General features: G+C 45.8%; 1 protein-coding gene across 5 annotated transcripts in view; it reads right to left on the bottom strand.

Moving 5' to 3' along the window:
* FLI1 (Fli-1 proto-oncogene, ETS transcription factor) overlaps window positions 1-25,445 on the bottom strand; it is a 121,995-nt gene that overhangs the window by 18,328 nt on the left and 78,222 nt on the right. For all 5 annotated transcript variants that reach the window (XM_063671610.1, XM_063671611.1, XM_063671612.1 and 2 more), the window contains 2 exons: window positions 21,042-21,245; window positions 12,009-12,074 (listed from right to left, as the gene is read on the bottom strand). In XM_063671610.1, coding sequence (XP_063527680.1) covers window positions 12,009-12,074; window positions 21,042-21,245 — 270 coding nt within the window. The remainder of the gene's footprint in view (window positions 1-12,008; window positions 12,075-21,041; window positions 21,246-25,445) is intronic.

The following is a 25,445-nucleotide window of genomic DNA, read 5'->3' as shown; positions in this document are numbered from 1 at the left end:
GGCCTAAAACAGTAACATCTCAGAGTCTGCAGATAAATTAGAAGACATGCAAAACCCAAACGGCCCACCCAGTGGATGTGAACTGCCACTGAGAACTGTAGTGGAAATCTACCCTGCCAAGCACTCAGGGTCATGAAAACCCCTCCTTGGAAGTGCAGGAGGAGTCATTGTTGGGCTGAGTCCAATGAAAACGAGTGGGGAGGGTGCTCTGGAGACCCCCAGCAACAGTCCCACAGCCTGGCACCAGTTCCCTGCCCCAGTTGGAGGTTTACCTAATGTCACCTTTACTAAAATGTAGCAGGGCTCATGCATTCATTGTCACCATCATTAATGGTGCAGAGCATATGGGCGCCTACGAGGGTCTTGATTTATTCAGGGTGCATTTAAGGGCAGCTCTGATAAGCAGAAAGACCAAAGACAGCCCAGGGAAGGCAGAAAGGGCAAAGTGGGAACTTCTGAGTAGCCAGGAGCAGTGCCTGGCCTGGAGCCTTCTGGCACAGGGGTGAGAAGAGGCGAACTCTGTAGTGGCAGGAAGATGCCTTTCTTCTCCAGTTAAGCACTGGGATGAAGCCCTGGCCCTCAATACTGGGGCAGTGCAGGGGTGGGACATTCCAGAGCAATGGAAGGAGATTATTCTAAGAACACAAGTGTTCATCTCCAACGTTCTCCTCATTGCTTCATCTACCAAGGGCACAGGTGAATTTATGGAGGGACATGGGGCAGGGTGGGGCAGCTGGAGCATCCTGGACGTGTCTTTAAGATGCTTTAAGTTGATTTTGACATCTCTTCCTTCTTCTCCTTGGGAACCAAGGGTTTATGAAGCTTACAGAGGCAGAGGATTACCCATGAAACTGATAGACCCATGAAATTATTTGAGGGAAACTTTATTTCCCTCAAATAACAAATTTATTAAATTTATTGAATTTATCCACCCCCACTCTTATTTTGCGGTTTTTGAGAACAAGGTCTTGTTCTGTTGCCCAGGCTGGAGTGCAGTGGTGCAATCTTGGCTCATGGCAGCCTCGATCTCCCGGGCTCGAGCAATACTCCCACCTGAGCCTCTGGAGTAGCTGGGACTATAGGAACACACCACTACACCTGGCTACTTTTGTTTATTTTTTATACATATGGGGTCTAGTTGTGTTGCCAGGGCTGATCTTGAACTCCTGGGCTCCAGTGATCCTCTCACCTTGGGTTTCCAAAGTGCTGGGATTACAGGTGTGAGCCACTGTGCCTGGATGGTTTCTTAAATTCAGTTTATTGAAATTCTTATTGATAGAGTGTTACTCAATATAATACTTTCTTTTCTAAATCTCTTTTTTCTTTATCCTCTTAAATGTAGTATTAAACACAAAAGGATATGTGTATAATTATATAAATTATAAAGCATAACAATGAAAAAAAATCTGTGAAACCACCACAAATGATGCTTCCTATACGTTGGCCTTTCACTAGAAGATGTCTGAAGCCCATTTGTCTCCATGTGGCATGGAAGAAGCTTCCTCTCCCTCTCTCTCCAGAGATGGATAGAAAGAAAGAATTTGACTGATGAGCATGGACAAAGCATGTTTCTTTTAAATACTTTGCAGCTCCATTACCACCGCTCCATTCCACCTGGCAAACAACCTCTTTATAGTGGAATTTCTAAAATTCTAAATTGCTAGATTGCTTCTTGAAATGCAAATGAGATTGATTGCATTGGGTCAGGCTCCTGATTTTTTAGATGGTAGCAGGAGTCAATAGATGAATATATCTTAGCAACTAGACAACATCAGCTATCTGGGGGAAATGCATGATGGGGGTGGTAGATGGAGTAGGAAAGGGTCATTTTGGAGCCCTTGCCATTGCCTAGGTGGGGAGGGGACTACAGGAACAGGCTCTCTTCTGTTTCTGTTTCATACTAGCTTTGTGATTCAGGCTTAAAATCATACCTGTGATTCAGGTAAAATGGGAATAATCATAGTGCCAACTTAACAAGGTTTTATGAAGGATAAATGTGAAGTGAATAGGAAATTTCTTGGCACATAGTAGGTGCTTAACAAATGTTGGCACCTGTCTGTCTGGGGCATAAGTTAAGAAAGGAAGGTGGAATTGAGCAGAAGGTACATTCTCCCTGCAGTGTCACCTTTCCTCGGCTTGGCGTGTCCTCAGCCTCCTCCTGATGGGCAGAGACCTGAAGGGCCTGTGGAGTCCAGTTGACAGCAGGATCCTGTGGTGGTTGGGCCAAGAAGGGGCTCTGGTGCCATCATCTTGTGATTGAAATCTGCTCTTTATCAGTCTTCCCTCCTTGCTCAGGGATGGGACTGATCACAGCTTCCAAGGAACCACCCTGGGGTCCCATGCAATGGAAATTTAGGGCAGGGTAGGGAGGAAAGGCAATGCCACACCAGCAGCTGCAGTGGATAGAGCCAAAACATCCACCTTGTAGAAACATCTCAAAGGGTTAGTTCTACACCAGACTGCTGGGGAACATTTTAAGGTACTTTGCCTATTATTTTCATCCGTCCATCCAATAGTCCCTACCTTCAAGACGCTTCCCATCTCACAAGACAGAAGACTGCTGGGCTAGAATCTATTGAATGCTGTATTGGTAAAACAGTGGGTATAAGCAAAGCATCCTGGGGAAGGGTGGACAAGACCGTAATGAGGTCGAGGCTGTCTGATCTGACCATGGCCCTAAAGGGTGAGTGTGGTTTCCTAGAATATGGATTGGGGGTGGGGACTGAGATGGATGAAAGGTATACCTGGCAAAGGGAGAATGGGGAAACATTATTCCAAAGTGTGGTTGAAGATAGAGTAGACAGGAACCAAGTCATGTTTGAAGGACAGGTCTTTGGGTCAGAACCTAAATGGGCAAAGCTGTATTACTGAGCAAAACTATCACACCTCTACGCTCCAGGGGGATCCAGACAGTTCTGCAACTTGTCTCTAGCGGTCCCACAGAGCTGAATCTGGATGATCTTCCAATAGGAAAACACTGAAGGGCAGGTGATCACCTCACAGTCCCTCAGGTTATGGTGGTGACTCAACTGGGTCTGAGTAATTAAAAGAAACCCCAGGATGGCCCTGTTCCCAGGCAGAAGACAGGCTCCTTTGAACTCTAGGTGGTCACCCCTAGTTGTGCCCGTGGCCTGCACAACCTCTGGTAGCTTTGAGGACATCTGAGTTCCCTCCACAGTGGGATGTATGGTGATGCGTTTCATTAAAATAATCCATCAATTAACACAGAAACTGGGGAGAATGATCATTGGAAGATATTGTTGTTTGTGTCTATTTCAAAAGAATCCTCAAAGAAGTAAAACCTACATACACAAAATTCCTCCTCTGATGGAATAGGCCCACCTCTAATAAGGCAGTGGACTGATACTCAGTCTTTTGCCTTATTATCCTGGAACAAATTTACACTTGTCTTAGGAAACGGGCTAACTGTTTCCAATAATTTGAGGAAAGTGTGTCCTAGTCACTGTGTGAGCCACACGTGTGCAATAGCAGTTCACACAGCACACCCACGAAAAGAAATAACAGTCCTTTTACTTAGAGAAAGGAAGGATAATGGTTACTTAGAAAGTGTCCCAGACAAGCTGTCAAATTGAATTCAGAGAGCTGGAGTCTGACTCCAGGACAGGGCGGGCTGGCTAAATTCCCGAGGGATTGGGGTTTCCTGCCTGCTCCAGCTTAGAGACAACGAGTCTTTGTTTCCCGTTCTCTCGCTCTCCCTCCTCCCCCGATCTCTGTTTCTCTCTGTCACCCTCGTTCTCTCTCTCTCTCTCTGTCTCTCTCTCTCTTAATCTCTCTCTCGTGAAAAAAAAAAATGCAACTCTCCGAAGAGGGTCAGATAGAAAGCAGACAGAACATTAACTCAGGAATTTCAAAGGAAAACAGTTTTTAAAAAATAAAATAGCGCAAGCTACTGTCTATCCCATAATCATAAATCTTGCCTTTGGACCACAGAAACAGCGCGCACACACACACACACACACACACATGCACACGTACACACACACACATCCAGCAGTCATCCCTGCTTTTGCTAAGAATGGCTTAGGCACATTTCATCATAAAGGAAGAACATACAATGATAATGTTCTTCACAGGCTCTCCTGTGAGGCCGCGATACCCTCCAATTTGAAGTATGTGTGAGCTGACGTAGATGGAGCCTGTGGGGCCACACAACCTGCTGCATGAGAGATGTTATTTACTCCCTAAAAATAACAGGAGATTACCTCACAGTATTACAGGCCTTTTCCTTCGAGTACACATGTTCCAGACCTAGCCCCCATATGTTGCACCCTACAAGGCAACACACACACAGACCACCTCCACACTGAGCACCGGCTCATGCCCTCCCGCACAGACACACATACAAGGCTGCCAAATGCCCACCTTCCCAAGTACTGCATCCGGGAGCGCATCAGCCTGACACAGGCAGTGCATATTACAAGGGACAAAGATGCTGTACTCGGGAACCTGTTCGCCCAGAGAAATAAGGCAGAGATGTCTTGAGGCATTTTTTGAGTTATGGAAAATTTCTAAGATATATAAAAGTAGAGAGGAAAGTCTAATGAACCCTGAGGCCCCATCACCCTGCTTTAACAATCATGAATTCATGGTCAATCTTATTTCAGCTCCATGCCCACCTACTCTGCCCTCCCTAGCCCAATGATTTTGACACAAGTCCCTGGCTCTCAGCTCCTTCTCTGAGCTTCCTGTCTCACAATGAAACATCTAACTGCACCCAGTTTCCCAGGTTCCAGGAAGCCATGGTGCACAGGTTCTACCCCAGGCTGTCTTCCTGAAACCCACATCAAACACCCAGGCCTCAGTTATTCCTGCAAGGGCTCACCTGGGCTCCTGTCTCCAAAACCCAACTTGAAAACTCACACACCCACCCCAGCAAACACGCTGGTTTCCTTGGTGCCTTCCTCCTTCCCTTTGCTTCAATATCTATTTCCAGCCCTGCCATGCTGCATCTTGCTGGAGGCCTCCATCTTTTACTACGACCTCTCAAATCATAAGGGACATCCATACAGGAGCTAAATGCAGGGGAAAATTGAAAGATGTGGTAATATATGTGAATTGCCCTCACTCCAAAGCACAGTGGTCCCTTACTTACTTAGCTGTCTGTCTCTCTGTTTGACTAGAACCTGCTTGAGGGTAGGTAGTGTTCTGTGTTCACCATAGTTTCAGGGCTTAGCCTGGTATTCTATGCAGAGAAGATTCTCCATAAGAAAGAAATGAATGAATGAATGGAGGAGAGCATGAATCACAGAATTTAGGTCTATTCCTGACTAAGGTACCATGTATCTATAATATCTGCCTACATAGGAATAAATGTATATATTTGTCTTCACTCCCTGTGCGACCGTGGCTGGGTCCATACCTTCTCTGGCCTCAGATCTCTTCTGTTCTATAAGGGATTTGGAGAAGATGTTCAGCTTGAGCATTAATGATTTTCCATCTCTTCATTACACTCAGAAAATTTCTTGTGTGTAGCATGCATTGTAGTATTTTGATTACATGCAGTTTTATATTTCCTTCGTATTTCATAGGTGTGTCTCCCTAAATAGTTGTTTTTTTGCTTTATTTTTTGAGACAGAGTCTCGCTCTGTCACCCAGGCTGGAGTGCAGTGGTGTGATCTTGGCTCACTGCAACCTCCGCCTCCTGGGTTCAAGCAATTCTCCTGCCTCAGCCTCCCGGGTAGCTGGGACTACAGGCACATGCCACCACACCTGATAATTTTTTTATTTTTAGTAGAGACGGGGTTTCACCATGTTGGCCAAGCTGGTCTCGAACTTCTGACCTCAGGTGATCTGCCCACCTTGGCCTCCCAAAGTGCAGGGATTACAGGCGTGAGCCACCGTGCCCGGCCCCCTAATAAGTTTTAAAGCAGCTTGGCTATCTATGTATAGTATCCTTCACAACCCTTGGTACGGTGTTAACATCTGGTAAACCCTCAAAAATATTGTAAGTAGCGGCTGGGATACTGTAATTAGGAGGCCAAGGCGGGTGGATCATGAGGTCAGGAGGTCGAGACCATCCTGGCTAACATGGTGAAACCCCGTCTCTACTAAAAATACAAAAAAAAATCAGCTGGGCATGGTGGCGGGCGCCTGCAGTCCCAGCTACTCAGGAGGCTAAGGCAGGAGAATCGCCTGAACCCAGGAGGCGGAGGTTGCAGTGAGCCGAGATAGTTCCACTACACTCCAGTCTGGGCGACAGAGCGAGACTCCATCTCAAAAAAAAAAAAAAAAAATTGTAATTAGCTTTCAATAATAATGTTAATTACTATGATACTTTTTACTATAATAAATTAGAATAACAATTTACTATCCTTATTATAACTTTTATTGAGCACTTATTGGTGTGTCAGACATTGTGCTGATTTATGAGTTTTACATCATCCCTGAAGGGACACTACAATTATCCTCATTTATACATGAGGAAACTGACACAGAAAAATGTAAGCACCTTGTCCAGGTCACAGTCTTTGAGTCCAGAGCCCAAGTTTTTAATCAGTATGCTATAATGCTGAAATAGGAGACCAATGCCCACCTTAGGTAAACTGAGAGTATTAAAGAATCCTTAAGATGTCGTCAGATGCTTGAATCAAGTATGCTGAGATAATGATTCCAGAAGCAGCCTAGAGGAAGGACAGAACACACCAAAGGCCCGGACTTGAGTCTCGTTCTGCTTCACGACCTGGGTGCCCTCTAAGGAACCCTGAAATCTCTCTGTGCCTTGTTTTCATTATCTACAGAAGGGGGATAATAATACTACCAGCCTTCTCATCTCATAGTGATGGCACCAGAGGGCACAAACGGGATAATGGATAGGAATGTGCTTGGCAAACCCTACCGGGCTGCCAAAATGCTGTTGTTACCACGTGCGCGGCTCCTGCCACCTAGGACTTTCCTGGAGAGAAGCCAGCTTCTCGTTAACATGGGCTTCAGCACCAGCCAGGCATTTCACTCTAAGGGACACAGAAAGGTAGTTTCTCCCCTCTCTTTTCCATACTTAGCATGCAAGCCGACAGACTTTTTATCCATTAGCCAAGGCAACGGCTGGAGATGGCCATTCCGCCTGCAGTGGGGCTGCGGTTTTCGGTTTCCGCATTCAATGGCAGTCCTGAAAGCCTCTAGGCTGGGGCTAGAAGCTCAATGCTCCACAGACCCTTGGCCGGTTGATGAGTTCCAGGAGTTAATAAACAAGGAACTCAATATTCTCTGTCTTTTGGAAAGTCAGAGGTATTTAAACAGATTCAGCATGAGGAACTAAGGAAATGAGGGCTCAGGCATGCAAAGAAGCTCTGAGGAGGAGATGTGCTGATTCTTGCATGCTGCTGGGCCAGCTGAGTGCGCTGGGAAGGCCTCCGGCAGGGTTTGCCCAGAAAAACAAAGTAAAGCTCTGACCTGGGACCAGGGCAGACACACGCACATCTGCAGCCTGGACGACTGGAGAGAACAAGGTGTGGAAAGTCAGTAGCCCTGGCTCCAGGACTCTTATATACTTGAAAAGGCTACTTAACTTCTGCAACCCCAGTGTCCTTTCGATAAAATCACGTTACCAACACCATATCTACTTTTTAAAGGACTGAATGAGGATATGTCAGAAAGAAATTTCTGAGATGTACTAATGTACAGTTGTCAAAATCAGTAATATCATGCATCAATAAAATCAGTCATCAATGACAATGACAAAAAAGTAATCAAGATCGTACAGTCTCTTCACTTACCTATACCTTTATCAATATACCAATAGGGCCTGCTATTCCTTTTCTAGGACAATCTGGGTCCAGACAACTGCCCAGTGTGTCTCCAAGAAAATGTGGAGTAGCTCTAACATGGGCCTCATTTCTCTCTAGTTTGTCTCTGTTCTATAAAGCAGGCTTCTCTAGCTTGGCTGCAGCTTGGCTTATAGGAATAACCCAGAGAGCTCTAAAACACTTCCAATGCCCAGGAGTCACCCTTGGAGATTCTGAATTAATGCATCATTTATTGGCACTTGGGCATCAGTATATTTTTATTTTAATTTTTGCATTTACAAAATTTTAGTAAAATATGTAACATAAAATTTACCATTTTAACCATTTTAAGTGTACAATTTAGTGGCATTAAGTACATTCACAATGCTGTGCAATGATTACCACCATCCAGCTCCGGAACCTTCTCATCTTCCCAAATGGAAACTCTTACCCATTAAACACTAACTCCCTATTTCCACTCCTTGCCACTCCTGGTAACCACCATCTACCTTCTGGCTCTATAAACTTGACAGTTACCTCCTATGAGTGCAATCATGCAATGTTTGTCCTAGAGTCAGCATTTTGAAAGATCTCCAGGTGATTCTCTGTGCTGTCGGAACTAAGGGCTGATGCCAAGCATAAGTTGTGTATTGGTTCGTCTTTGGAAAGAGAGAAGAGTTTAGGGATGAAGATGGAGCTGATAGTGGGAAAACTGCATGGACAGAAATCAAGTAATGCAAAACATTCACATCTTTGCCCAAGTTACATTTAGGCTAAGTATTGCTTTTGCAGAAACGCAGCTGGAAGAGAAAGGCTGTATTTGTCAGAAAGTGAGGGGGTTCTAGTCTAATCCTCCAACCCGGTTTGAGTCCTTGCTCTGCCATCTAGTAGCTTGTACCCTTCAGTGAGTCACTTAATAGTGCTGAACCCCACTTTCTTTGTCTGTAAAATAGAGATAATAATATCTACTTCAAAGACCCAGTGCAAGGCTCCAAAGCAAAGCATGTGAAGGTGTCTGATATATTTCAAAACCCTTTATAGATGACAGTTGTGGCTGCTATTGTAAATGGATAACAATAGCTTTTATCCTAGTTTATTTTTTTAAGTGCCTTAGCCTTGATAAACTAAAGGTAGAGCATAACTGCTCTAGCTGGATCCAATCCATGTCCATAGAATATTTAATTTAAAGGGGCTTAAAGATTGTTCTAAATTAATTTTTAAAATCTACTCTTACTTTCTGGGCACAAATAACCCCTAGAGATTGCAGCCATTTTCAAGAGACAAGCTGGAAGGGTGATTATACAATTTTAAAGCAAAACGCCATTCTAGTTTGATAAGTGCTTTGAAGACACATTAATAGACAGCATCTCCTCAACTTCCTTGCTTTGTGCTTGATGCCAGCACCTGCCCTTTGTGGACTGCACCAGTGTGCACTCACACACAGACACACACACACACGCAGCTCTGGTGCTCTTGATGAACTCTGGGTTTGTTTGGGGCTGTGTGTGTCTTATTCAAAGAAGATGGAGCCAAGGTTGCCTGATGTCTTCTAATAGCTAATAGATAGTGATTAGAGCAGAGCAGGAGAGCCAGTGAGAGGTGGGGAGGAGGCAGGGAGGGATAGAGGGAGGGCTTGGTTAGCTTTGTCTTGCTAATGTACTTCGTTTTGTGGCTTGATGGGTCGTTCAGACAGATTCAGACCACCTCACAAGGGGAAGGCATAGAGGAGCAAGACAGCTCAAGTAGAGAGCTTTACTGGGGACAAAAGATGCACCTGCGAAGCACAGGCTTAATCGTCTCTAGAGGCCAGGCCCGATGTTGGGAGATAAATGCCGGCACCACCTGAATGAGGTCCTGGCAGCATGTGTTTGCCTGGATACTACAGTTAATTCACTTCAGAAGAGGGGTTGCTACCCAGCAAGACGGAGCTGCTCCTGCAATAAGCCTGAATGAGCCAGCAGTGTTACAAATGTCCTCCCTAAAGACAAAAGGGCCAAGGGAAGGAAATGTGTATGGCAGGTAGAGGACACGGCTGAACAATAAAACAGGAGGAGGAGGAGGAGGAGGAGATGGTTAGCAACACATTTCAACTTGGCTAAACCAGTTTCTAAACTAAACCCTATATCTGAAGCCCAATGTCAGAAAATATTTCATTAGCTCTGCTTCAGAGCCTCACTGGCTAATTCTGATGTTGGTAGCAGGTTGTAGCCTGAAGTGTTGGAGAAACTTAAAAAATCCGAATTCAGCAGTTCAGAGGTTAGGGTTCCTCCCATCCCTCCCTTCCTCCTTCCTTCCCTTCCTTCCTTATAGCCTTGCTTTCCTCCCTCCCTATCTTCCTTCCCTTCCCTTCTTTCCCTTTCTCTCTCTCTCCCTCTAGTCATTTTTCCCCTTCTTTTTTCCTTCCTTCCAAAAAGTGGATCCCTATCCACAAATGAAATAAAACTCAGCATATAAAACATATCAAAGGACAGTGGCTCTTGAGCCCTCGCAATGTGAGCGCTCCTGTCATCTCCTTAGAGGCCAAGAGCTCCAGAGTCAGGGCTGGCCTCTTGCTGACAGAGTTCCTCTCTTTCATTCTGTAGGAAACTGAGGTTCAGGGCCTGAAGTGATTTTCTCACAGGAAGCCAAAGGTGCCCTGACCTTCAATCTGATGCGTTTGCCACTAAAATGTATTTTCTCTCTTACAGACATTTGCAACAGCATATTAAAATAGGTCATCAAGTGAAATGTGACTCACAATGTAGAATGAATCCATAGAAATTCAGTGTTTATGACAAAACTCAAGAAATCTGATTTGGAAAGGAAAAACAGTGGCAGAAACAGGACTGGCTCAGGGTGGGATAGGAGAGAAGGAAACAAATGAAAAACACAAATGTTTAAAAGCGTATTCATTATGTTGTATAATTCTTCTGCTAAATGTTCTAGTCATTATTAAATTATAAATTGTTAACAGGAAACACAAAGTGCTGTGTGATCAAAGTTGTAACCTTGGGCAAGACACCCAGCTAGTGTCTTTTGGTCTCTGTTTCCTTCATACCCCATGCAGATTTTGGGCCAAATGGTCCTTCCCTTAGAAGAGCCTTTGCTTCTCTGAAAGGTTTTGCAGTGCTGCGCTATATGTAACTGATCCTGAGAGCTTCTGCCTTTCTTATATATTTTGGGGAGGGTGAGTTAAAGAAAAGCTGGGGACGGAGAGTGAGCCAAGGAGGACAGAGTGCCTGCCACACTCTTATTATTCTTCAAGCTCCTATTCAAAAGTCCCCTCCTCTTTGTCATCTTTGTGCTATGCCACACAAATATTTTTTCCAGTCTCTCTCTGGTTCCTAATAATTATTTGTTCACATTTTTTTCTCCTTTAAACCAGGTACTATGAATTATTCACTTGTTTCAATACCTGAAATCTAACAGTATCTGAACCACTCCTCATGATGTTTCATAAAGACGCTGAGGAATGCTATCGTGACGTGTACTAAAATCTTCACTGGCAAAAGTCATTTGCTAAGGCAGTTTTCTTTCTCAACAAAACCAAACCAAACCAGACCAAACCCTTAAGCCACCACTTTAAAAATGAATTGACATCACTAAAATTTTTTTTGAGACAGAGTCTCGCTCTGTCGCCCAGGCTGGAGTGCAGTGGTGCGAACTCGGCTCATTGCAGCCTCTGCTTCCTGGGTTCAAGCGATTCTCATGTCTCAGCCTCTTGAGTAGCTGGGATTACAGGTACCTGCCACCACGCCTGGCTAATTTTTGTATTTTTAGCTGAGATGGGGGTTTTGCCATGTTGGCCAGGCTGGGCTTCAGACTCCTGACCCCAAGTGATCCACCCACTTCAGCCCCGCAAAGTGCTGGGATTACAGGTGTGGGCCACCATGACCGGCTGCTAAAATTTCTTAGGGAAAAAACCTTTAAAGGTAGACATGCTGGAATCCTTGAACTCTTCATTTCATTTTTTCATCAGAGAAAACTCCCAACTTTCAACTTTGAAAGTAAGCAGCATTCATTTTTTTCTAAAAGTAACATGTTTTCCTGCATGGAGTGACAACTTCAAGTTGTATCTTTGTGATATTATTACAAGTTACTGTAAAACTTTCTTTATTGTATTTTTGCAACTGGTAGCACAAGTGGTGAAAATCTTTGGCTTGTCTTTGTATGCTAGGAAAAGTTTAGTGGAACAAGCAAGCTGGTTTTCTGCAACAACTTTAACAGCATGGGACTGTCATGTCTGGTACAGAAGAAAATTTTAAGTGCACAAAAGAACAAACTTACCTTCTTTGACACTCAGTCGTGAGGATTGGTCTGTATGGGAGGTTGTATTATAGGCCAGCAGTGAACCTGAGAGGCAAAACATAAACAAGTTATAACCAAAATGTTCTTCTGAAATCAAGAGTAGGAGATGACATGAGGAGGGAGTAGAAAGGGAAAGAGATGGGGAGAGGGGAAGAGGGACAGAGGACTCCTAGAAAGAAAGGAAAAGCGAATGGAATCCATTTGGTTGGAGACAATCATACAGGCCTGTAATAGTTTTATGGAGTAAAGAGACAGAATACTTTGGAATGAAATGCTCTCTGGGGAAACAAACACCACACCCCCTAAGCTGCCATATTCATAGTTCTGAAACGCTGTGACCTGTGCCATAATCATGACAGGAACACAGCATTGAGAATCAGTAAACCTGGGTCTGTTCCAGTTGTTATTAACTCACCATGTGACAGTTGGTGAGTGACTTGACATGTCTAGATTTTGATTTTTTTTTTTCTTGAACTAGAGCAGAGGTTGGCAGACTTCTTTTATCAAAAGGAGATAGTAAATATTTTGGCTTTATAGGCTAACTACAGTCTCTGTTGCACAGTCTTCTTAGTTTTTGTTTTGTTTTGTCCATGGGCCACTTTTGGCCAGATTTGGCCTGCAGCTTGTAGTTTGCCATGGCCTGGAGGAGAAGCCAGTATCACTCCTTCCTGCTGTGGTATCCTCTAGGTTTATGTACATATGGGTCCTTTCACAGGTGAGGGTAAGGTGCTCAGGTATGTTACTGGTGGAGGGGGCAATGGGAGTTGGGAAGGAGGTGAGTGGTAGTATTCCAATAGGAACTTTTGCTTCCCTTCACCTATGTCTAAGAGCACGCACTGAACCTGAGGAGTCACGCACTGAATTTTCTGTAATCTCAGAATGCTGATATCCAATCTTTTAAAATTAAACTTCAATGCATACCTCTTCTGTACCCAGCCCTTTGAAAAAACAATTTGTTGTTGTTGTTACATGTAAAACACATTCTCCCTTCTTTCCTAAAACTAGATTTTTTCCTTTGTTTAAAGTGAATTCAAGGTTGTATTTTGTGAAACTTAATGCATTTTTGCCATTCTCTTTGAGATTCTCCTAAGGAAATCTTAAAGAGCCCTTGCAACGAGGGCTGGGATCTGCTTTTACAAAACATACCATAAGCTCAACACATGTATTTGAGGCTAAGAAAATTCTTCTAAACAACCCTTTTCCCTGCTCCCTGTGGCCGAGTGGACTGGCCTGGGTGCCAGGGGTGGGAATGGGCTGTCAGACACACTCCTATTTTTAGTCTCCAGTCATGGAAGGGATGCAGAAATGGAGCTGCCGCCTCACCCAGCTGTGGGCGTTTGGTTGTGTGCCTCAGAGAAAATGTGTGCACTACCAAGCCAGACGATGAGGAAGAGAATTTATTTATTTATTTTTTTGAAACAGAGTTTCGCTCTTGTTGTCCAGGCTGGAGTGCAATGGTGCAATCTCAGTTCACCGCAAACTTCGTCTCGCGGATTCAAGCGATTCTCCTGCCTCTGCTTCCCCAGTAGCTGGGATTACAGATTTGCGCCACCATGCTCGGCTAATTTTGTATTTTTAGTAGGGACAGGGTTTCTCCAAGTTGGTCAGGCTGGTCTCAGGTGATCTGCCTGCCTTGGCATCCCAAAGTGCTGGGATTACAGGCGTGAGCCACCGTGCCCGGCCGAGGAAGAGCATTTTATAAGAATTGTCCAATTGCCTAGAACGTGACTGTTAGTTCTAGCTCTGCAGCAGCTCCAGAAGAAAACAAGGAGGGGGATGACAGGGGTGGTATTGAGCCCGCTGTATGCCAAAGTATGGCTATGTGGATGCCATTTTAGAAATGAGACAGTCACATGAATGTAACATCCAAGAGCCAGCTACATTTGGTTATTCCATGTTCAAGAATATCAATGACAAAGTCAGGCTGGGACAAGTTCCTGTTAATAGTCACGCACCAAAAAATGATGTTTTGGGCAAAGATAGACCACATATATGACAGCGGTAATAGTGTATTTTTACGGTATCTTTTAAATGTTTAGATGCACAAATACTTGCCATTGTGCTACAGTTGTCTACTATATTCAGTACAATAACACGCTATACAGCTTAGTGAGCTAGGAGCCACAGGCTGTAGCATACAGCCTCAGTGTGTAGTAGGCTACGCCATGTGGGTTTGTGTAAGTATATTTTGTGGTATTCACATGAAGATGAACTATCCCCATCATGAAGCAAAGCACAACTGTATGTTTATTAAGCAAATGAGAGTTTAAAATTAGACCTGCCTCATCACTGACTAGCTTTGTGCCCTCCACTGATTTCCCTCCTCTCTTTGCCACCGGTTTCTCATCTGTAAAATGGGCTAATACCACTCAATGGCATTGTGAAGATTAAATCAAATAATGCATGTAATGTGCTCAGAATGGACCTTGGCTCATAAGTGTTCCAAAAATGCTAGCTCTGATCGTTACTATTTTTACATCCTTTCTCCCACAAATGTCACAATTACATACAATAGCTCTCTTTATACACGCGTTTACTGAGCATTAGTCTTGTCCTCTGATTAAAGTTATGAATGGGTTCTGCTGCAATAAGAAATAATCCGGCACGACTGGAAGGAAGTGAAGAAATGGAACCAAACGTTCGGAGGGAATACAAAAAAATCCCAGAAGCAGGACCAAGAATGCTTGCCTCTCTGTTCCTAATGTTCTCTCCCTCAGGCTGAAACCTCACTGCTGGAGCAAATAAAGAAAAATGATGGTCTCTGAGGAGCAAACTGTGTGAGTCATTAGTGCAGATGTAGCCAAAAGCACGAACCTTAGATAAACCACATTTATTAAATTTCCTCGTTGGTGAAAGTTCTTCTTTGGGCACACATGAATTCCACAGGAAACTCCCAGAAAGTCGAGAGAAAGGGTCATTTGACCTCTCCAAAGCTTGCATGAAATGCATATTTCATGGCAACCTAGGAAAAGGATTTTGCCCTAAAGACCGTCCTTGGTTCAGGTTTCACTCCTAGAAGGAGATGCTGCCTTCCCCGAGGAGGGGCTAGTTGGGGGCATCTGGCCTCTCTCCCAAGGGACCCAGATTCCCTCCTCTTCTCCGATTTCTACCTCATCAGTTCCCCAGGCTCTGTTTTCTTAAGGAACTTGTTCTGATGCAGGCAGGTCCTCCTGGAGTCCGGCCTCCCTCTCTGTGGCTTTGGACTGCTTTCTCCTGCCTTGAGGCTCTTTCTGGCCTGACCCTGCCACAGGCCTGTGCTGCTGAGCTCCCCCTCCTTCCTGATACCAGCACATCAGGGTAAACAGGCCATGATGAAGGGGGGGGAGGGGGGACGCAGTGCTCCCTGAATATGCACGGTGTGCCAGACGCTTTCCATCTTTTCTCTCACTTAATCCTTGCATAAGCCACGCAGAGCCAGCGTTCCCTTCTTCCTTTTTACAGATGAAAGGAGCAACATTCAGCAGAGTCATATCATTTTCCTAGGATCACACAGCCAGAGAGTGCAGGAGGCAGGAGCCCCATCCTGGTCTATCCACAAAACCTGTCCTCAATCTGGCAGACCCCACCGCCTCCAGGCTAAATCGTAGAAACAGGCAAAACTCACCTATGGGGTTGGGAGGCAGGGTGGTGGTTAGTTTTGTGGAGGAAGCGGTTGTGGGGTGGAGAGAGGGTACAGGGGGCTGAAATTCTACTCCTTGGCCTGGGAGGTGCTTATGCGAGTGGGTGGATTCACATCATGATAATGCCTCAAGTAGCGCATTTAATGATTTTTGCACTTCTCTCTGTGTTATACTTCAGTTCAAATTGAAGTATAAGATTTGCCTACTTGGTTATTTGTTAGTTTCTGTATGTGTTTTGTATGTATATATTTGTATATGGGTGTGTATGCATATACATATATCTATTTATTGGGGCATTTTTGCTCTAAAAAGCATAAAGTAGCTCCTGCTGAGAACAGAATGGCCTTCCCAAAGTGCAAGCCTGGGGAAAAGATCATTTTCCATTCCATGCTTGAATCCATCTGCTGCTAGAGACAGTACCTGGATCTGAAAGGAGAGGGGAGTGAGCAGTGTGAGGCTTTGCAGGTGTGGGGTAGAACCCCAACAATCACGGTTTCTGCTGCTTCACATTCCCTCAACCTAACCTGCTTTTCATCGGGGACACCTGGGCCAGCGGACACAAAAGTCCCAGCCAAAGCCTTTGTCTCCTGCCTCACTGTGACCATAGAATTCACCAGTGCCCCCTCACAGCCAGCCTATTGAATCCAGGTCTCTCCTTTCTCTGGGCTGCACTGCTATATCAACAGCTCTGGCTGAGTGTGCAGGAGCGGGAGGGTGTAAGGCTCTGGGCTCTTTAAACAACAATCCTGGCTGACTACTGAGTCCAGGGAAACCCGGCCTTTTGTTCAGCTGGCATTCTGTTCTCCTTCACCGGTCAAACCCAGGCCTGGAAGTGATAAGATTGCACTAGCTTAATTGCCCAGACCCAAAACCTCTGCCCGATCATCTGAGGCTGCAGGTGGAAAGACCACAAAACGCAAAATGTGTTTTCCATTAAAGTTTAAATTAAAAATGGGAGTCAAGATAGGCACCTTTTCTGTGGTCTCCCGGTCGCGCAGTATATTTCATTCTTTTGAGCAGCCACTGTTTGAGGACGCAGTTTCTTAGTGTTTTTTTTCCAGGTCAGACCCAGATTGACATACAAAACCAACTTGTTTGTAAAATTTAAAAAAGGCTCTTTTTCTCCCTGCCTCCCCGCCTCCCCGGGGGCCTCGGGGCTCCCAGACATGCGCAAACTCCCCCCAGCGGCCCTGAACTGCCAGCCCGGCGCCCTCCGTTTCTTCGAGGTCCATCCCCGCCTTGGCCTGAGAAGGGACAAATCTCGTTCCCGCAGCAGCTGCTGCGAAGGCTCCTCGGCCACACGGGGTGTGTCTGGGAGAGATACTGGTGGGGCCGACAGTCAGGCCCAGAGAAGGACAAAGTTAGCGTGGTGATAGGTTTGGCTTAATCGGCCTCCTTCCAGGAGGCCACAGGAAAGTTTTTGGAAAGCATTTATCTCTTGGTACAAATGGCAACAGAAAATGCCGTGGGGGAAGTGGCCGGGCTGTCCACGTGGAAAGCCGGGAGTGAGGCGGCCTTGCCTGTGTGGCGCAGGCTGGCTTGCTGTCTCCAGGGCCGGGGGAACGTCGGCAACGCGAGGCCAGGGACTGGGACTCCAGAGGCCCGAGTCTTAGATACCAGGCGCTCTCAACCGGCTGGACGCCTTTGAACCAATTTCTGAAGCTGTCTGGGCCTCGGTGGTTTCAGCTTCAAAATGGGTGTTGTAGATAGTTGTCCACAAGGGGGCAACCTTTTTTCTTTTGAAGACAGAGCCTCCCTCTGTCGCCCAGGCCAGAGTGCAGTGGTGCGATCTCAGCACACTGCAGCCTCTCCATCCCGGATTCAAGCGATTCTCCTGCCTCAGCCTCCCAAGTAGCTGGGATTAGAGGCGCCCACCACCACGCCTGGCTCATTTTTGTATGTTTAGTAGAGACGGGGTTTCACCACATTGGCCAGGCTGGTCTCCAACTTCTGGCCTCAGGTGATCCACCCGCCTCGGCCTCCCAAAGTGCTGGGATTGACAGGTGTAAACTCTGGAGTTTCCCAGGACTCATGGGAATGACCCCAAGGGCCGTGGCCACCCCAGCCATCACAGTCCTCCTTGCATTTCCTGTGGCGGTGGTGGGGGAGGGGTGGGCGCCTGTGTGGCATGTGACACAGCTCCTCTGGCACAGCTGACATGCCCAGGTGTGAAGAACAAGCACCTCCCTAGCATGCCTGGCCATCAGACAGGGTCTGTAGGGGCATAGAGAACTGCTATTTCTTCTCCACCCTGGAAAATACATTTGCATTTAAAATGTAAAAGTCTAGCTCCCCTCCCAGACCACCAGAATAAATAGTCAAGCACCTTTTGTGAAAGTGTAAATTTGATGCCAAAGCTTCTTATCCTATGAGGTTTTCCTTTTTCTAGACTTTCTACTAAAGCCCAGAAAGATTAGATCAGAGAAGTGCCACCAACTTGGACCCTCCTGACTTCCAACCAGCCACAGGCTCAGGTCCCCGATTCTGCTCTATCAACTTTCCTTCACCCTGCAGTACTTCCTCCACTGGAGTGAAGGATCTCAGCTATTTTCCATCCATCTCTCGCTAAAGTGGAAATATCTGAGCCCCACCTTCCTCTCCAACAAAAGGACAAGATGATAAAGCACAAAGAATCAGCACCCTCTCCCCTTGCCTTGACTCATCGCCTCAAACTCTCCGCAAGCACTGGCCTTCCTCCTAAGCACAAAACATCCACTGGAAGACAGTCTGGAAAAACAATAAAGTGTTTGAAGGCTTTAAAAGGGTTTAAAGTGCTGGTTGTCACGGGGGAGTTCCCAGCAATCCAGAGCAGAAACAGAGCAGACACCATTGCCAGCCCATGGCCTCCTGCAGGCACTTAGCAGCCAGCCACCACCTCACACTAGAGGGTCCCCAAGGCTGGAACCCCAAGGTAGACACCAATTAAAAAGCAGCATGAATCTAAAAGCCTTCTCCCTGACAGTGGATCATTTTAAGTCTAGGCTCCTCAAAAGGATATTTCAATACTATGTTGGGGCAAGGTTTTTTTTTTTTTAATTTAACACGATTATTTTAAATTTTGCTTTCGCAGGCAGACATGGTTTTTCTATCAGTGCACAGACCACTTTATAATGAGCTTTTCCACCCAACATTGTATCCTAAGCACTTCTCATGGTGTTTCCCAGTAATCATTTTAATGGCAGAACAACTACTTCCCATCTTGTGGATGTACTACTGTTAGCCACCATCCTCAACTCTGGATATCTGCCCTGCATTTTCAAATGTCTTCGGTATACAAGCTGGATTCCACCTCCTCTCCGCTCTGGAAATATGCTCCACTAATAAGTCCCTTTTGGGAAACCTAATATTTTTATTGATTTGGGGGCATTTTCTGTCTATAAATATTCTTAAAAAGAAAGAAGCAATTCATTTTTTCTTGCCATGCTATACCCCCCAAAATGCCATCCTCTGCACCTCCACTTCAACCTTGTTATCTGCCCTTCTCCAATAGAAGGTCTCTCTACTGGTGACCAGTGACCACCTTCTCAGGCATTTGTCTCACTTCAGCATCTGTGTTCCCATTGTTCGGTGGCAGGAAGTACTAGGGGGCCTTGGGCTGTTTATGGACTGGTTAGGGCCCCGGGGTCATATGGCATGAATGGGCTTTCCCCACATGGAGAGAATGCCTTGAACATTCTCCCAACAAGGGCATCCACCAAAGAGTCTCAAAGCACTGGGCCCTTTAACTAACAGTTCAGAGCGTGCTGTCTATGCTACTGTTGTCTTCTCTACTGGCAAATGAAGGAAAGGGCTTAGGGTTCCTGCAAACTCCTGCTGGAATCAGGTTGCTTTGCTGGTCTCTCCTTCTCATGCTAACCTCCACACACCCACCCTGGCCTGCCTAGATCACTGCAGGACTCTGTTCAAAGGTCCTTATTTTTTAAAATTCCACAGACAGTTAAAAGCTGAAAATATGAATTAGAAAATGTTAATTATCCAAAGGTCTGAAAAACTGGGTGGAAAATTGTCCCCTTTTTTGAAATTGTTTCTTGGGCTGACCTCATGTTGCAGCAAGACTCAGACATGAGGTAATTGCTCCGGAGCTAACAAATACTGCATCATCTACTTTCTCGCACTAGTTACCAGACGCCTCGGAAAGGTGACCAGAGAGCACAGAGGCACCAGTGGAAACTTCCAAAGCCATTTTTTTGATTTTTCATTTCTCCAGCCAGCACGTGTTGCCCCTGCCCCATGAGGAACACTGTCGCTGAAGGGATGGTGGATTCCAAAGATGGAGAGTTAAAGGTCCACCGAACGATGGAGAGCAAACAGAGCTCACCAACCCAGAGCCAGCCAGTCCAGAAAAAGCAGGTCCCAGGGGTGCTGTCTAAGGATCTCAACTTGCGAAGGGGGCTTAAAATCATCAAGCCCCTGCCCAAAGCTAAACTCCTGCAAGACTCCCAGCTGCCTTGGCCATTCACAACAAATAGCATCTCAAGGCTGCCCTGTCTTTGCACAGGGCTGCTAGAACGCTTTTACATAGTGTGAGCCCATACCTGTGTTCCTGTGATCCTAGCACCATCTTTTCAGGCCCCAGGACAATCCTTCCATACTTAGGGGTAGCATTGATATACCACCTAGTCTGGATTTCCAGCAGAGAGTTAAGGCTGAGGTTACCAGTGGGACTAAAATAATTCTGTTCTTCTGCTCTGTGTATATTTCATATCAAATGAAATTCATATCAGACTGATGGGCGCTTGGTGCTAGAGTACCTCATACTAGATAAATCTGTTGGACAACTGCCTGCTTTCTTTCTTAAGCTTGCCCTTTCCAAAGCTCTTTTCCTTTTCTTGGCTGTACCGGAAGAAAGCCTCCAATAGATCCTAACACACCTGCGCCTTTGGCTGCTCTTCTTTACCAAGGAAGTGTGCAGATAGCAGCCCTGTCAAATGGGGTTAGGGTGTGCCAGAGTATCCCAAGATTAAGAGGAAGCTAATATGTAAATTATTTTCAACACCTTAAATCCAAAAGCCTTGAATCTAGAGTTTCCTGGAGGAATTTTAAATAATCACTTAGGAAAACACCAGCCAGGGCACCATCCATCTCTATCTATTTTCAAATTGGAATAGTTTCTGGAAAGGCGGTCTCATGGGAAGAGTGTAACCAGCCTTTGCCAGACCCCTCCAGCTCTCTATTTTTCTCCATTTCTCGTTTTACTTCCTTTGACACTTCAGGATTGGGTCTGCCCCTCACAGGGTCTGTAGGAGCCCACGTGACCTCGGCAACACTACAGGCCCCACGATGCTGCTCCGGCGGCATCTGCCCAACATGAACGGGCAGCACTGACTTCCTCTCCCTGGGTTGGCTCCATGCCCAGCTTTCTCCCAGCCCTGGGTGCTTGGGCGGCACTTACTTTCCCTGAGGTAACTGAGGTGTGACAACAGCACTTCCGTGTTGTAGAGGGTGGTGGCGCGGAGGAAGTCCTCCTTGTTCATTTTACACAGTTCCTTGCCATCCATGTTCTGGAAAAAGGATGTGTCGATCTCCATCAAGCTGTACTCTTTTATGGCCCACTCCAGCCATTGCCTCACATGGTCCTGTGTCCACAGTGTGGGGTCTGCAGAGGAGAAGACGTTGTTAGCAAGGACGGCAGGAAGGTAGAGGCTCCCTGAGAGCCTAGGCAGCCTCCCTCACCCCTTGTCCCTCTTTCTTTCCCTTCTCTCTCTCTCTGGGAAAGCTCCCTTCCAGATGGTTCCCCTAGAACACTCATCTGGCTCCATGGCATCTGGCGCTGCCTGAACCACTTAGCACTCCAGGGAGGTGCTTAGCTGCCTCGCTACGTATCCTGACAGAGCACTCTTTAAAGTTTTGGAGAGCAGTTGGAGCCTTTGCCTGAGAAATGGTGGCATCAAAATGAAAATAAACACAATTTCACAGACCCCAGGACCAATGTCTCTGGAAAGGGGAACCATCTGTATTTTAAGAATATTAATGATTTCATGAAAGAGCACGGATCCCTCAGATGGCTATAGAAAAGAAACAGAGAGACTTTTACTGCAATTCCATCTGTGCAGTTGAAAAACCCAATGGTGTTAGTCTTGAACAGAAACCCAAACTAGATTTTCTCCTTTTGAGCACAGCTGTGTAGAAATTTCTACCAGCGCATCCCCAAAACATTATTTAGATATTTAAATACCCAAAGATGAGAGATGGTGTTGCGGAGAACCTTTTAGCTCTTGAGTGAACACAGGTAAGTTAACCACTGAGGCCATCTCTATGGTAGGACACTCATACCTCCTTCTCCTCAGTGTGTGTGTGTGTGTGTGTGTGTGTGTGTGGTGGGGATGTTGCACTTTCAGCACAAGTGATGAGTTCCAGCAGGTTCCACAGTAGGCAGAACTCTTTTATCACTTATCACAGTCTGAAGCCCATCTCTTCACTTGGCAACCAGTTGTTAGCGGGTCCAATAAACACCTTAAATATCCTTATCATAGAAGAAAATTACATGACGCTTGCCTTCAAGAACTACTCATTCCCATGAAACAGGTAGGCAAGCACACCACTACTAAGCAATGGATTGTGTGGCGGTGGTTCGAGGACTCATAAGTGGAGGGGAATAGTGAAAATTTGGAGAGGCAAGGAAGACTTCCTGGAGGAGGAGAGACTCGGCATTTTATTGTAAGTCAGCCATTAGCCTCCGGCTTCTAACGAGCCGTTTGATTTAACATATTTATTAGGCAGGAATATCGGTGCTACCCCTCAACCAACTCACCCTCTCATTCTACAGCATCTGTGAAGGCTGCCGGTAAAGCTGGGAACCAGGATTGAATGACTAGGAGTGGATGTGGGGAAAGAAGTAAGGCTCACACTTCACAGCTGGGCAGCCAGAGGCAAGTTTCCCAGCACTTTTACACAAGCATCCGCCAACTGCCCTTGGACTCTCCATCCCACCTTGCTTTTTATGTGTGAGAATCTGGGTGGCAGGGCCTGAGTCTGCTTTGCAAAGTGCCCAGGCCCTGCCCATGCACGAGAGTGGCTGCTGTGTTGTGCTGAAGGTGGAGGAGCTGGCAAAGGGGAGGAGTTAGGAGAGTTTGGGTTCATAGGTCACAGCCTGCTGCTGAATGTCATTCCAACAACCTAATGCCCTATGAGCAGTGACGGCTCAGATGGTGGGTGTTATGTGCCACCTGCTCCGCGAGCCCTATTTTTACTTACCAAGGAAATCTTTTAATATCCCCATTTTACAGATGCAAAATGGAGTCTTAAAAGGTTAAGTCCTTTGCCCAAAGCCCCATCGCTGGTAAGTATCTGGGCTGGGATTCCAATAGAAACCATTAGAGGACTTCACTAAGCTGAAGAGGTGGGTTCCCCCAAAGCCCCTTTCCTCTTCTCACCATCCTGCTTTACCTCACCTGTGAGTTACACTGCTCTGATGCCCAAAAGCGGAGCTCCTCTAAAGTGTTGTTGTACAAGTATGTATTCCTCTCTCTCTCTCAGATACATTTCTTGCTCTTTTACTCTCCAGAAGCAATTAGGCATGGATCATTGGCAAATGGAAATAATTTTGCACCTTTTCAGAATTCTAGAGAAGCATATCCTAGGGGGAGTTGGATTATGTAGCATATTATTTCATTCTTCACTTCTCCCAGTTCCTCACTTTTAGTATCCAAGGCCTCAAATTCAATTTTACACCATATATTTTATTTATTTTATTATTTCCTCCCTTGCTTTGGGCTCTGCAACAATATTATTTCTCTCCCTCTACAGCACAATGAATTATAAATCTTCAACTCTGGATCATGCTAAACTCTTCCAAATGCATTTTCTGGATGATTTAGTCCTAGTTTCTTGCCATCTGAACATGGAGCTAGTGATTAACTAGGGCCCACATTTATACTTGTCTTTAAATCCCCATAAATTCAATCCGTTATTCCACTAATATTTTATTGCCTTTATTTGTGGACTTGCCCAAATGAGACTTCCCCTCATATCCACAGCCTAGCCTGGAGGAAGCCAAAATGTGTGAGGATCTAAAAGATCTAGCTGGAGCTAAAATAATGAAGTAAATCCATAGCCTGAGAATGCATTACACGAAGTGCTTTGAAAATCACTTGACATGAATTTGTTTTATTTTCACCATCAGTGCTATAGGTAATTTGGCTCAGCCAAGCCTGATGTTTTGCTATTCCTTTTGAAAGCATTTCAACACTGATCGAAGAAGGTTTGGAGGGTCGACATAGCAGTCCGGCCACTTCTGCCCGTTTCCCAGATTCCTTCCCCAAAATGACGACCAAACTGAGATGGTGTCAAAGGTTGGTTCAAAGACAATCTCAGATCCCCAAACCCTTCAGTCCCGCAAGCCTTCCCTCCCAGGCTGGGAGCTGTTTGGCTGAAGCAGGGGAGTTTGAAACCATTTGAGTGAAGACCCAGTGAGGCTCAGCTTTGCTTTGGGGTGTACAAAGAGATTCCCACCTGTCAGTTCTAATACGGTTTCATTGTCTGCTTTCAGTGAGGAGGGAGACGATACACCTGGGCTAAACATTACTAGCTGGTCTCCTGTGACAGGTGTTTTGAGTAATGCCATGGAGATAAAGCAATGTACGTGGTGCCTGGCACCTAGAAAGCGCTCAATAAATGGAAGCGATTCTTCCTCTTCCTTTGTTAGGTCAGATGCTTGTGGAAGAGCAAACTTAGAATTGCTTTAGGAGTCGTTTCTAAGTCCTAAAGGGTACAGAGAAATTCCTACAAGCCCCACCCCTCTCCTGCCTCACTCTTGCTCACACCTTCTTGAATTTGGCCCAGAGCACAGGGAGGCAGCTGTAATCCAGGGATATGGTGAGATGCAGCTTCCCAGGGAAAACAAACACCACTGGCCAAGGCAGGAGGCAGCCCTTAAAATTTCTGCCTTTACACCTACAAGCAGATGCCTTCGGACTACCTCAAAGAGATGTCTAACCTTTTGACTTCAGAGGCAACTACATTTATGCTTTTACAAATGGAAGGAGTTTTGCCTCTCTGGTAAAGTTATTTTGGTAAGATCAGGTTTAATCCCTGCCTGTAATCCACTTTGCTTAAGATTTGGACATCCTTGCCCCTTCTACCTGGCACCAGTTCTACACGTGGCGGTTTTTAAACACCCTTCTTGTGCAGGCAGCTGAGCTTGCTGGTGCTAGCTGGGGTGGAGTGTCCAGCCAATGGACTGAAGGACTGAACAATGATTTTATTTTCTGGGACCAACAGCACCAATACCTAGGAAAAAGAGGCTATTTTTACCTAATGACATAACTTGTGGCACACAAGTTAAGGCGCTCCATTAGTTAAATATAGTTCTTTCTATTTTAAAACTGAAAGAGCTGGCTGTAATTTTGGAAAGGTGGAACCTGGTAGATGCCGGGAAGTACAAGCCTGGAGGGAAGGACTGGCCTCTGCAGCTGCCCTCGTCCTCACAGGCAGGGATGCCCACATCCAGAGCTCACGGGATTCCTTTTGGGTGGAGGCGGCCTTGTCTCTGCTCTCTGAGCAGCCCGTCCTTGAGGACCAGGCCATTGATGTAGAGACTGTGATGTGGTCTGTTTAAGGGTGGGGCTTCTAGCACCCACACATCAGGTGACATCTGGGATACTGCCTTAAAGGGCTGCTAGGAAGTAAGGTAAAATGTGCAGCTTTTTTTTTTTTTTTTTTTTTTTTTTTGAGACAGAGTCTCATTCCATCACCCAGGCTGGAGTGCAGTTGTGTGATCTTGGCTCCCTGCAACCTCCGCCTTCCCGGTTAAAGCTAGTCTCTTGCTTCAGCCCCCTGAGTAGCTGGGATTATAAGC

The sequence above is a fragment of the Pongo pygmaeus genome, chromosome 9 (assembly GCF_028885625.2).
Source record: "Pongo pygmaeus isolate AG05252 chromosome 9, NHGRI_mPonPyg2-v2.0_pri, whole genome shotgun sequence".
In the NCBI taxonomy this organism is placed as follows: domain Eukaryota; kingdom Metazoa; phylum Chordata; class Mammalia; order Primates; family Hominidae; genus Pongo; species Pongo pygmaeus.
The sequence above is the reverse complement of the archived record's forward strand: the minus strand, read 5'-3'. Positions and strand labels throughout refer to the sequence as shown.